The sequence below is a fragment of the Microtus ochrogaster genome, chromosome 4 (assembly GCF_000317375.1).
Source record: "Microtus ochrogaster isolate Prairie Vole_2 chromosome 4, MicOch1.0, whole genome shotgun sequence".
Lineage (NCBI taxonomy): Eukaryota > Metazoa > Chordata > Mammalia > Rodentia > Cricetidae > Microtus > Microtus ochrogaster.
In genome coordinates this window covers 46,776,814-46,789,374 of record NC_022011.1, presented here as the reverse complement: position 1 = coordinate 46,789,374, position 12,561 = coordinate 46,776,814, and the positions used below count along the sequence as shown (strand labels likewise).

At 42.5% G+C, this 12,561-nt stretch overlaps 1 protein-coding gene across 1 annotated transcript in view; it reads left to right on the top strand.

The window, feature by feature from the left end:
• The window catches only part of Nup188 (nucleoporin 188), a 55,629-nt gene that overhangs the window by 19,108 nt on the left and 23,960 nt on the right, over nucleotides 1-12,561 (top strand). Inside the window, exons 9-15 of the mRNA XM_005346137.2 lie at nucleotides 2,576-2,787; nucleotides 4,455-4,569; nucleotides 5,302-5,502; nucleotides 7,782-7,871; nucleotides 9,332-9,397; nucleotides 11,275-11,394; nucleotides 12,021-12,147. Of these exons, the coding sequence (XP_005346194.1) occupies nucleotides 2,576-2,787; nucleotides 4,455-4,569; nucleotides 5,302-5,502; nucleotides 7,782-7,871; nucleotides 9,332-9,397; nucleotides 11,275-11,394; nucleotides 12,021-12,147 (931 nt within the window). The remainder of the gene's footprint in view (nucleotides 1-2,575; nucleotides 2,788-4,454; nucleotides 4,570-5,301; nucleotides 5,503-7,781; nucleotides 7,872-9,331; nucleotides 9,398-11,274; nucleotides 11,395-12,020; nucleotides 12,148-12,561) is intronic.

The following is a 12,561-nucleotide window of genomic DNA, read 5'->3' as shown; positions in this document are numbered from 1 at the left end:
TTTTTTAAACTTTTTTTATTTAACTTTATTATGTTCGTTGGTGTGAAGGTGTCAGATCTCATGGAACTGCATTTTCAGACAGTTGTGAGCTGCCATGTGGGTGCTGGGAATCGAACCTGGGTCCTCTGGAAGAGCAGTCAGTGCTCTTAACCGCTGAGCTATCTCTCCAGCCCCTGTTTTGTTTTTTCAAGACAGGGTTTTTCAGTATTGCCCTGCCTGTCCTGAAACTTGCTCTATAGACCATGCTGACCTCAAACCTCACAGCCTGTCTTTGCCTCCAGTGCTGGGATTAAAGGGGTGTGCCACCATTGCCTGGCTAGCTTTAATTTCTTTATGATCATTTTCTACTATGTATAATATTATTCTGATCATTTTATCCTAAATTTCCAGCCAGGGCTTGTCTTGAACTCCTAATCTTTCAGTTTCCACCACCCAAGTGCTGGGATTATAGGCAGCACCTACCACACCAAGATACTGTTTTTTTCAGTTGTTTGGAAAACAATACATTAACATTTAAAACACGTCTTGCTGAGGGTGCTATTCAGTGGTAGAAAACTTTCCAACATGGTTGAGGTCCTAGTTTCAATATCTAGCACAGCAAAACAAAAACATCAACAAAAACAGATGCTAATGGTTATGATGTGCTGGCCTGTCACCTGGGTACCCTGTCCTTTTGAGAGACAAGCCCTGCCCACTCCCAACCCCCTTTACTACCAAGACAAGCTGATCTCCCGCCTCCTCCTTCCAGTACTCTCTTCTGAAGAGGTGGCTGCTACCTGTCTCCTCCCCTCTCGGTCTCCTCCCCCCACTTTTCTCTCCTTCCCTCTTTCCCTGTCCCCTCCATAATCCACTAAATAAAGTCTATACCCAAATTCCCTCTGCATGGTGTATCTTTCTGTCTCTCACCCACCATGGCCCCACTGAGGCCTCGGGTGACCTGCTGCGGTCCCTCGTGGCACTGGCCTTCCCCTCCACCCCAATATCTGCAAAAAGAATAACACTAATTATTTAAAATACCTGATATAAGAAAAGTGCTCAGGCCTGACTTGGTAGTATAGGTCTGAAATACAAGGTGATTAGAAGGCAGAAGTGTTGTTCTTTCAAGGACTGGTCTGGGTTGCAACTGAGTTACTTAAATAACTTAACAAGACCCTGTTTCAGTGGTATAGCACTTGGCAAGCAGGTACATGAGGACTTGATTTGATGCCGAATATCTCTAATGATTGTTCCATGGTTTATTGCCCACCATGAGATCTTTATTGATGAACATACTATGTTCATGTCTTCTTAACAGTTGTAGTGTGTAGTGATCTATAAATACTGGCTGCTGGATGTTGTCCAGATCATTTGTTTGCTGACTGTTCTTGCCAAATTGTCCTGTAGGTTTTGTAGCATGATTATGTTAGCAAAGATTGGTAAGAAACTAGATGTGACGTACACTCGTAATCTTAGCACTTTGGAAGCAGAGTACAAGAATTGGGGGTTCAGGATTAGCCTCAGCTATATAGTAAGTTCAAGGCTAGCCTGTACAACATGATATGTCCCTCTCACACACACATATTCTCACACCTTGGACAACATGGAACTGTTAAACATACCCCAAGGTATTCTTTCAAGTGGACTCTGAAATTACATTTATATGCAAGGAATTCTATATAACATTAAAAAGAAGTGACTAGTTAAATACTATGTGGCAAATCTGCTAAATGCATCTGTGAAAAGGAGTGGAAAGTATACTGTCATAGGAAGTTTTCCTTGAGGCATTGTTAAATAAAAAAGGTAAGTTGCCAAGTTATTTGTATAATGTGTTACTTGGTTTAGAGAGAGAATATAGGCTGAATCAGCCATTACATTTGACACACTGCTTAAAGGAGACTGGAATCTAAGACTGGTTGCTTTGTACAAAAGTGTAGATGACTGGGCAATGGAAATCACAGGGACATCCACACACCCCCCCCCCCTTTTTTTTTTCCTGAGACAGGATTTTTAACAGTCCTGACTGTCCTGGGACTCTCTGTAGACCAGACTGGCCTTGAACTCAGAGATCTACCTGCCTCTGCCTCCTGAGTGCCGGTATTAAAGGTGTGCGCCAACACTGCCCAGCACAGGGACATCATTTTTGTACTTTATTCTTGTAATTTAAAATCTTCTATTATGCATATATTATCTAATAAAAGAATAACATTTTTTAGGCCAGGTGGTGGTGCAAGCCATTAATCCCAGCACTTGGGAGACAGAGGCAGGTGGATCTCTATGAGTTCAAGGCTAGCCTGATCTACAAGAGCTATTTCCAGGACTATGCACCGAAGCTACAGAGAAACCCTGTCTCGAAAAAAAATCAAAAAAAAAAAAATAGCATTTTTAGAGATTGATGTTGTGGTACATTCCTCTTTAATTCCAGCACTTGGAGTGTGAGTTGGAGGTCAGCCTAGTCTACAAAACCAGTTCCAGGTTAGCCAGGGATACTTAGTCAGACTTTTTCTATATTTAAAAAGAGAAAAAAATGGAAAGAAAGAAAAAGGTAATTTGTTTTCTAGTCTTAACTTTGTCTTCCATGTTCTCTATATTGGTGCAGACTGAGCGCCAGGTGTCTCGATGGTTTGTTCAGTGCCTCCGGGAGCAGTCCATGCTGCTAGAAATTATTTTCCTTTATTACGCATACTTCGAGATGGCACCTAGTGACCTACTGGTACTAACCAAGATGTTCAAGGAGCAAGGATTTGGTAGTAGGCAGACCAATAGACACCTGGTGGATGAAACCATGGATCCTTTTGTAGATCGGATTGGGTGAGTCTGCTTGAGTTGTGGTTTATGAAACTTGCAGTGTTTAGACCATTGGTGTGGCTCTGTCATGATGGAGATTTAAGGTTGTCCCTTTCATTGAGTGGGTAGGGAGGGGGGGGTGCATGTGCTGACGTGTTCCTGTTCATAGTCTGTCATTAAGGGACTTGTTCTCTCAAAACTCTCCTATTCTTTTTTTTTTATTATTATTATTATTATTTTTGGTTTTTCGAGACAGGGTTTCTCTGTGGTTTTGGAGCCTGTCCTGGAACTAGCTCTTGTAGACCAGGCTGGTCTCGAACTCACAGAGATCCGCCTGCCTCTGCCTCCTTCTTTTTTTATTTTAACATTTAATTTTGCTTTTGTAAAAAGAATGTGTTTTGTGTATGAGTATTTTACTGTCATGTATGTATGTGTACTATTTGTGTGGCTGGTGCCTATGGAAGCAACAAGAAGGCATTGAATCCCCTGAAATTGGTGTTCAATTGGTTGTGAGCCACCATTTGAGTGCTGGGAACTGAACAGGGTCCTCTGGAAGAGCAGCAAGTGCTCTTAGCTACTGAGCCATCTCATTACCCCAAAAACATCCTTTTTGTTGGTTTGTTTTTCAAGACAGGATTTAGGATTTCTCAGTGTAGCCCACGCTGTTCTAGAACACGCTCTGTAGAACAGGCTGGCCTTGAACACAGGAATCCACTTGCCTCTGCCTCCCAAGTGCTGGGATTAAGTGTGCACCTCCATGCCCAGCAAAGACATTCTGTTTTAATCAAGATTTTTTTTTAAAAGATTTTTTTTGAAAAGATCTTTACTTATCATAAATCCATTTAAAAAAATAAATGGCTGGTCTACAAGAGCTAGTTCCAGGACAGGCTCCAAAAAACCACAGAGAAACCCTGTCTCGAAAAAGCAAAATAAATAAATAAATAAATAATATTTTTTTAAAGATTTTATTTATTATATATACAGTCTTCTGCCTGCATGTACACCTGCAGGCCAGAAGAGGGCACCAGATCTTATTACAGATGGTTGTGAGCCACCATGTGGTTGCTGGGACTTGAACTCCAGACCTCTGGAAGAGCAGTCAGTGCTCTTAATCTCTGAGCCATCTCTCTAGCCCCCCTTCTGTTTTAATCTAAGAGGGTCATTCATCCATTCAACAGGAGTACTTTCTGAGCAGCTCCTGGAGGCACAGTGCCTTGATGACACTGATAAGCAAGATGCCTATTCTTTGTCTTCTGTGAAATCACTGTCTGTAGCCTTTGAATTTATTTTTTTCTGTACTGCCTTAGATATATCTATACGTTGAGACTTATTTTCTCAGTGAGTGAGAGCTGGGTCAAATGTAGGTTGTAGCTATGGAAACCTTCAGTGCTAGTTCTGAGCTGCCCTGAATAATAGACATAGCCACGGGTCAGTGTCAAGTCCTTGAAATTGAGATATGCTGGAAACAGGAGTATAAAGTACATTCCAAGGGTCTGCGATGCAGCTTGAGTCGTGGAATGCATGCTTGGCACACACAGGCCCTGGGTTTGGTCCTCTGTCTTTAAAAGCTAGTGATAACAAAGAATGTGAAAAGACTCATTAGTAACTATTGATATTGAGTGTCTTACATCTTCAGTTCAGCAGATTCAGAAAACCGTGAATGAGACTGTGGTGTGGTTCGTCCCTTCCAGGTACTTTAGTGCCCTTATCCTAGTGGAGGGCATGGATATCGAGTCCTTGCACAAGTATGCCTTGGATGACAGGAGAGAGCTGCACCAGTTTGCTCAAGATGGGCTTATTTGTCAGGTGAACTTGGAATAACTTTTTTTTTTTCGGGTGGTTTATAGGGTTTTTTGTTTTGTTTTGTTTTGTTTTGTTTTGGGGGCGGTTAGAGACAGGGTTTCTATGTGTAACAGCCCTAGCTGTCTTGGAACTAGCTCTGTAGCCCAGGCTGGCATCGAACTCACAGAGATCTGCCTGCCTCTGCCTCCCGAGTGCTGGGATTAAAGGCGTGCGCCACCATCGCCCAGCAGTTTATAGGTAGTCTTTAGCTACTGAACTATCCTGATGCACAGCATTTTTAGTTCTGTATTTGTAATCAGGTCTGGGAGAAGTCAGAGTTATTGTGCAGAGATGATAATTGATTCTGCAATAGGGAGTCGAGTCGCTAACAGGTAGCCCCAGGACAAAACCGTTGGCATTATGGGCATTTGTGGGGTTTGTGCAAAAGAAAAAGATGAATACTGACTTAGAATGAGTAGAAAGACAGAAAGTGAGAATCATGCAAAGTTCAAGAAGTGTTGGGTTGATAACTTCTAATTCTCTATTTGAACATGGATTTTGAAGTTTTAAACTTAGATTATAACAAAATCAGTAGAGAGAATTGTGGTGAAGTAGGAGTGATCGGGTGTATCAGCAAGGTGGTTGGGGTGAAGATGTGTGCAGTGTTGGTGCAGAAGCTTGCTGAGATTGACAGCATGCCTGACTGGATCTGGACTTCTCCTTTTCATAGACACACATGCTTTCTACCCTCATTAGGATATGGATCGTGTGATGTTGACCTTGGGAGACATTCCACATCATGCCCCTGTACTTTTGGCCTGGGCTCTCCTCCGTCACACACTGAACCCTGAAGAGACCAGCGGTGTGATCAGGAAGATAGGCGGCACAGCCATCCAGCTGAACGTGTTTCAGTACTTGACTCGACTGCTTCGGTCACTGGCCAGTGGGGGAAATGATGTGAGTTGTATATGAGGACAGAAGGCCTGGAGAACAATGGCAACTGTGACTTGGGTTGTTGTGATTTTTATTCTTTATTGAGATAGAATCTCAGTATATTGCCCTGGCTGGCCTTGAACTCATGGCCTCCTGCTGTAGCCTCTCACGGACTGGAATTGCAGGCATACACCACTGTGCCAGCTTTGTAACAAAGTTTTCCCTGGCAATTGTAGGTGGTCGACAGTGTACTCAGCACTCCCCAGTGGCATCTTAGTCTTTATAGCACAGCTCTGCTTGGAGTACCATCTGACTTATACATTAGAAAACCCAGGAAGGTGTAATTTCTCCCAAGCAGTAATACTGAGCAAGTAGTAAACAGTTTGAATTGATGATGAATTTGACTCTTGACCTGTGAGTCCAGAACCCTTTAGGGGTTCAATGACCCTTTCACAGTGGTCATCATTGACCACCAGAAAGCACAGATATTTACACTATGATTCATTACAGTAGCAAAATTACAGTTATGAAAATAGCAATAAAATAATTTTATGGTTGGGAGTCATCACAACCTCAGGAACTATATTAAAGGGCTGCACATTAGGAAGCTGAGAGAAGCACTGTTCTAGAGTGTGACTGGGAACTCAGAGAATGAGTGAGAGACATCTGAGGCTTGACTGGGGTTCAGATAGAGTTTGCCTGGTTTATTGAGTCAACTCATACGGATGTGCTAAAGTGAGACATGAGGAACAGGCTCAGTGGTCAGGTGCTTACCTAGCATTCATCTGGCCTGGAGTCAATCTGCACCGCCAAACAAACAAACAAATACAATTTTAAAAAGCCAAATGAAAATGGAGTTTTGGAGGTTGATGTTTGTAGCATCATTGTCACAATTACCTGCATAGTGGCCAGAATATAGAACTGGGGAAATGCCCTTTAGTAGTTACAAGTAAACTCTGACAGTAGGACAGTGGACAGCTCTTCACTGTTAAGAAGAAGACATGAGAAAACATGGAACAGGGCTGTAGATACCGTTCCATTATACAACACTCATCTAGCATACGTGAAGCCCTGGGTTTGAGTCCCAGTCATCCTGGCCCATGCCCCATTGAAAAATAGACAGAGAATTCTGATGCATACATATTCCTAAGTAAAAAAAAAAGTATATTTGAGGAAGCCACATAGTGTATGTCTCTAGCAGTGTGACATGCTGGGAACTGTCACATGAGCAACTGCTGCCAAGGATGAGGTGGGAGGAAGGAGACAAATAAGCCACATGGGATTTTTAGGACAGTATGACAGCCCTGTCTGGTGTCAGCCGAGAGTTGCTCTGAAAGCTACTCTTTGGGGCTGGGGACTAAGCTTAGTAGAGTACGAGCCCAGCCATTGTTCCATGAGACCTTAGGTTAAAACCCTGGACCACAGAATTTTTTTTTTTTAATATTTATTTATTTATTATGTATACAATATTCTTTCTGCGTGTATGCCTGAAGGCCAGAAGAGGGCACCAGACCCCATTACAGATGGTTGTGAGCCACCATGTGGTTGCTGGGAATTGAACTCAGGACCTTTGGAAGAGCAGGCAATGCTCCTAACCGCTGAGCCATCTCTCCAGCCCCCTGGACCACAGAATTTTAAAAAAGAAATTTGTTGGACTGGAGAGAAGGCTCAGAGATTAAGAGAACTGACTCTTGTTCCAGAGGTCCTGAGTTCAATTCTCAGCAGCCACATGATGGCTCACGACCATCTATAATGAGATCTGGTGCCCAGAACACTATATACATAATAAATAAATTTAAAAAAAAAGAAATTTGTGTGCCAGGCAGTGGTGGTACACACCCTTGATCCAAGCACATGGAAGGCAGGGGTAGGATCTCTTGAGTTTGAGGCCAGCTGGTCTATAGAGTGATTTCCAGGACAGTCTTGGCTACACAGAGAAACCCTGTCTCAAAACACAAACAAGACAAAAAAAAGAAAAGAAATTAGTTGTAAAACAGAAACCAGCCATTAGGCAGCTCTCAGTACTGCAGGTTGGTAGATAGTGGTGTCTCATTTGAATTAGTTCATAGAGTCTTTAGTAGGTAGCTAGTCTCTTGGCTAGATGTGGTTTTCTTTTTATCCACAAAAACTTAGGTCATTTTGAGTTTGGTTTTATTCCTGTGTCCTAATCTCATAACTAAATTAGAAAAATTATTAAATGATTTCTTTTACATTTGTTTTCAAGGACTCTATTGCTATGAACGCTGAGTCTTGGAAAGAGTTGTGTTCCTCAGATTTAGTCACTCACTCCTTTGTCATTCTAGTGCACCACGAGCACCGCTTGCATGTGTGTCTACGGCCTCCTCTCCTTCGCTCTGACCTCATTGGAGCTCCACACGCTGGGCAATCAACAGGTCAGTAATTGGCTTTCCTTAGGCTTCCTGACTGCCCCACATTTACACTCCAGTCATGACACTGCCCCTCAGATCTCATACATCATGTTTTGATCTTTATTATTTGTTTTCTTTTATTATTGTATGAATGAGATGTAAATTGTAGCAAGTTCAGAAAGTGACAGAAAAGATATAATCCTATCACACAGGATGAAATTATATTATTACATATATTTATATATTATGTGTATAATACACACACACACATATTCTGTTAGCAGTTGGATTTGTCCTTTCCATTTTACACACAGATACTCTAAATTCTAATATAATTCTGTGTTAGAATCATGGTATGTATTTATGAAATTAGCTCTGGGTTACTGATTATACCTAGTATGTAAATAGTTATGCTATCATGTATAGAGAATAACTATAGAGGAAAGGTGCGTGTTTGATACACAGACATATTCTTTGTCCTGTCTCCTTGTATTTTGAGATGTAGTCTCATTTTATAGTCAGGTGGGACCAAGGCTGGGCAGCCCAGACTGCTCTCAACCTCCCACATGGTGCAGACACTTTCCTCAATGGTTTTGGTTCATGGTTGGCTGAGACTGTGGATGTACAGCCTGACAATTTAAGAAACCACTGACAGGCGAGCTGACACTGCCTGCTTGCGTATGTATTTTGGTGTTTTTGTTTTCTTTGTTTTGTTATGGAACTGGTTCTCACTGTATTGCTGGATGGTCTGGAACTTGGTTTGTAGACCAGGCTGGCTCTGCACTCAGAGATTTGCTTGTCTCTGCCTCCTGAGTGCTGGGATTCAAAGTAGACACTACCTCTCCTGTCCACTGTGTCTGACATTGCTCGAGGGGTTCAGAGGTCAGTAGTAACTACTGAGAGTATAGGTGTGAACACCATTTCTAGCTTTACTCTTTGAAAATTTTTAAATTTAAAATTATAAAAAATGATTTTAAAATAATTTTATCGTATGTAGATACATGGTATATGTGTGTATGCATGTGCATGAGCAATTGTTTCAGTGCAGTGGTCAGAGGGCAACTTTTCAGTCAGTTCTCCCTCCCACCATTACATGGATTCTGGGTTGTCAGGCTTGTGGAGCAGTGTTTCCCTCTCAACTACATCTGTGGCTCCCTAAAGCTTTTTTTTTTTTTTTTTTTAATGTGCATTGGTATTTTGTCTGTGTGAGGCTGTCAGATTCCCTGGAACTGGAGTTGTAGACAGTTGTGAACTCCCATGTGGGTGCTGGGAATTGCACCGGAGTCCTCTGTCAAGGCTACACAGAGAAACCCTGTCTCAGAAAAAAAAAAAAGGAAGGTGAATTTGTGAATCTGTTTGCAGATAAGATGTGCATGCCTCAGCCTCTCAAGTAGTGCATAGCTCATAGGCATGCAGCACCGTGCCAGAACTGTAAGTCAGTAAAAAAGAAACTGGTTCATGCAACCATTTCCTCCTCTTCACAGGATGTGATTGACACAGCGTGTGAAGTCCTGGCAGACCCTTCTCTTCCGGAGCTGTTCTGGGGAACAGTAAGTATGTTGTAGAGACTTGTGCTGCGACAGTGTGTAGAGCGGTGGTTCTCAGCCCTCTAATACAGCTCCTCCTGTTGTGCTGGCCTACAACTGGATTAGGTTGTTCTTGTCAGACTTTCTTTGGATTACCAGTCCCCAAATAATGAAAGAGAGACTTTTTAATTATGAAAGCTTGACCTTAGCTCAGGCTTATTTTTAACTAGCTCTTATAACTTAAATTAACCCATTTCTATTAGTCTACATTTGCCACATGGCTCTTTACTGCTCCTCAGTTCTGTACCTGACTCTATCCCAGTCTCCCTGGTGAAATCACCCCTCTTCCTTCCCAAGTCCCTCTTTGTCTGGGGGTCCCACCTTTTCTCTCCTGCCTAGCTATTGACTGTTCAGCTTTTTATTAAATCAACCAGGGAGCGATGACTCAGCCATTAGGAGCACTGACTGCTCTTCCAGAGGACCTGGGTTCAATTCCCAGCACCCACCTGCTGGCTCACAACTATCTGTAACTACAGTTTCAAGAGAACAGACACCCATACACAAGCATACACACAGACAAAACACCAATGCACATAAAAATAAAATTAAATAAAGAAGTCAGATGCTTTAGGCAAGATAAAACAGCAACACGTCTTCACACAGTAAGATCAAATATCCTGCAATATCCAATCATAAAATTATTTTCATTGTTACTTTATAATTAATTTTGTTACTGTTATAAACTGTAAAATAAACCCGGCTGAAATCTCTGTTTCTGATGGTTTTAAGTGACCCCTGTGAAAGGGTCATTTGACCCCGCCAAAGGTATTGTGACCCACAGGTTGAGAACTGCTGCTCCAGAGCAAACAGAATAGTCAAAACATTTGTGATAAGTTTTAGAGTTAATATTTGGAAGTTTAGCCGGGCGATGGTGGCGCACGCCTTTAATCCCAGCACTCGGGAGGCAGAGGCAGGCGGATCTCTGTGAGTTCGAGACCAGCCTGGTCTACAAGAGCTAGTTCCAGGACAGGAACCAAAGCCACAGAGAAACCCTGTCTCGAAAAAACCAAAAAAAAAAAAAAGAAAGAAATATTTGGAAGTTTAGGGTCCAGCTGCTAAGTTTCTTTTCATTTGTATCCCAGCTAGGTTGATCTGTTTATGGCTTATGCCCTCCTTCCAGAGACACTGCTAACTCCTTGAGATGCTGTTACAAACCATGTTAAATTGGGCATCTGTGTTGGTTGTGTGTGCTGGCTAAGTGTTGACATGGCTTGAGGTAGTTCTAACTTTAATAGAAGTATAGCGGAAGGAGTTACGTTGTCTGCCTAGAGAAGGGGTGACCAGGAGGAGAGAACTGGATAGACAAGCAATCTCTTCAGGTCATGGATACTTTCATACCTTTTTTCAGTGGAATATGAAGGTCTTATGTTATTAAGAAATTGTTGTATATTTATGTAAAGGAAAGGTTATTGCTAGTTTTTTTTTTTAAAGATGTGAACTTAAAAAAAAATTTTTTTGCCAGGTGGTGGTGGTGCACACCTTTATTCCCAGTACTGGGGAGGCAGAGGCAAGCAGATCTCTGTTTGAGGCCAACCAGTTCTATAGAGCAAGTTCTAGGACAGTCAAGGCTACACAGAGAAACCCTGTCTCAAAAACCAAAAGAAAAAGAAAAAATAATTAAAAAAATTTTTGTTTTATTTGTGTGGATGTTATGTTTGTACACATCATGCCAGCCTGTGGAGACCAGAAGAGGATGTTAGGTACTGGGATGGGGTTACAGACCACTGAGCTGCCATGTTGTAGATGGGTCTGCCGAGCCATCCCTGCAGCCTCTCTTTCTAGATTTTGTTAGGATTGCTGGGCACTTGTGAAGAGGGATGACCTCTTCCTTTCCACCTCAGGAACCAACCTCTGGTCTTGGCATCATTCTGGACAGCGTGTGTGGGATGTTCCCCCATCTCCTTTCCCCACTTCTACAATTGCTGCGAGCCCTTGTGTCAGGAAAGTCCACCGCCAAAAAGGTGAGTGCTTTAGTCAGATCTCTGAAGGGAAGCCGGAGGTCCACTGTGACTCCTGGGTGCACTCTACATTGGAGTCCACTGCCAGGAAAAACGTCTGAAACTGAATGAAAGATGCCAATTCATGGTGTTACCTCAGCTCCGTGTTTACATAAAAATGTTTTCACTAAGTCCTATTGGAGGTGCCATGAGAATAAGTGTGCAGTTGCCTGATACCTGCTTGGGAGAGGACAGTAGATTTAGGAGATGGGTGTGCTTAGTGCTTTGTGCTTAGTGCCTCCCCATCTTCTGTAAGCCCTAATTTTGATTCCCAGCATTGGAGTGGGTGATAGATGAAAGAGAAAGGAGATGCAAGCAGAGAGAGACAACTGTGTGTGTGTGTGTGTGTGTGTGTGTGTGTGTGTGTGTGTGTGTGTGTGTGTGTGTGTAGGTAGTAAGGGGAGCTTGAGTTAGTTAAAGAATGGCAAGGCTTAACTGAGAAGAGCAGGAGGCAGTTCTAAGAAGAGCCTGAGTAGAGTCTGGGAGAAGTAGTTTAGGGGACAAGCACATGTGGTCTGGCTTTAAAAAACTGACAAGGAACCCTTTTTTCTCATGAACGAGTGTATGTGTTTCTTCCTGGGTGTTGGCAGGTATACAGTTTCCTGGATAAAATGTCCTTCTACAATGAACTTCATAAGCACAAGCCTCACGATGTGCTCTCTCATGAAGATGGAACTCTCTGGCGGAGGCAAACACCTAAACTCCTGTACCCTCTAGGTAAGACAGAGATGCTCTGCAGTAGCCCTGCTTCAGGGCATCCAGTCAGACCTAATGTTGGCTGGATCCTTTCATGTGAAGTGCCATTTCTTCTCTTCCCACTCCTGTCATTTGTTGACAAAAAAGTTCGTCTTGCAGTGCTGAGCTTGTTTATATGGTGGATTACATTAACAGATTTTTGTATGTTGAACCATCCCTGCATCTGTGGGATGAAGCCGACTTGGTCACGGTGGATGATGGTTCTGATGTGTTCTTGGATTCGATTTGCTAGTATTTTTTTTCAAATATTTATTTATTTATACAATATTCTGTCTGTGTCTATGCTTGAAGGCCAGAAGAGGGCACCAGACCCCATTACAGATGGTTGTGAGCCACCATGTGGTTGCTGGGAATTGAACTCAGGACCTTTGGAAG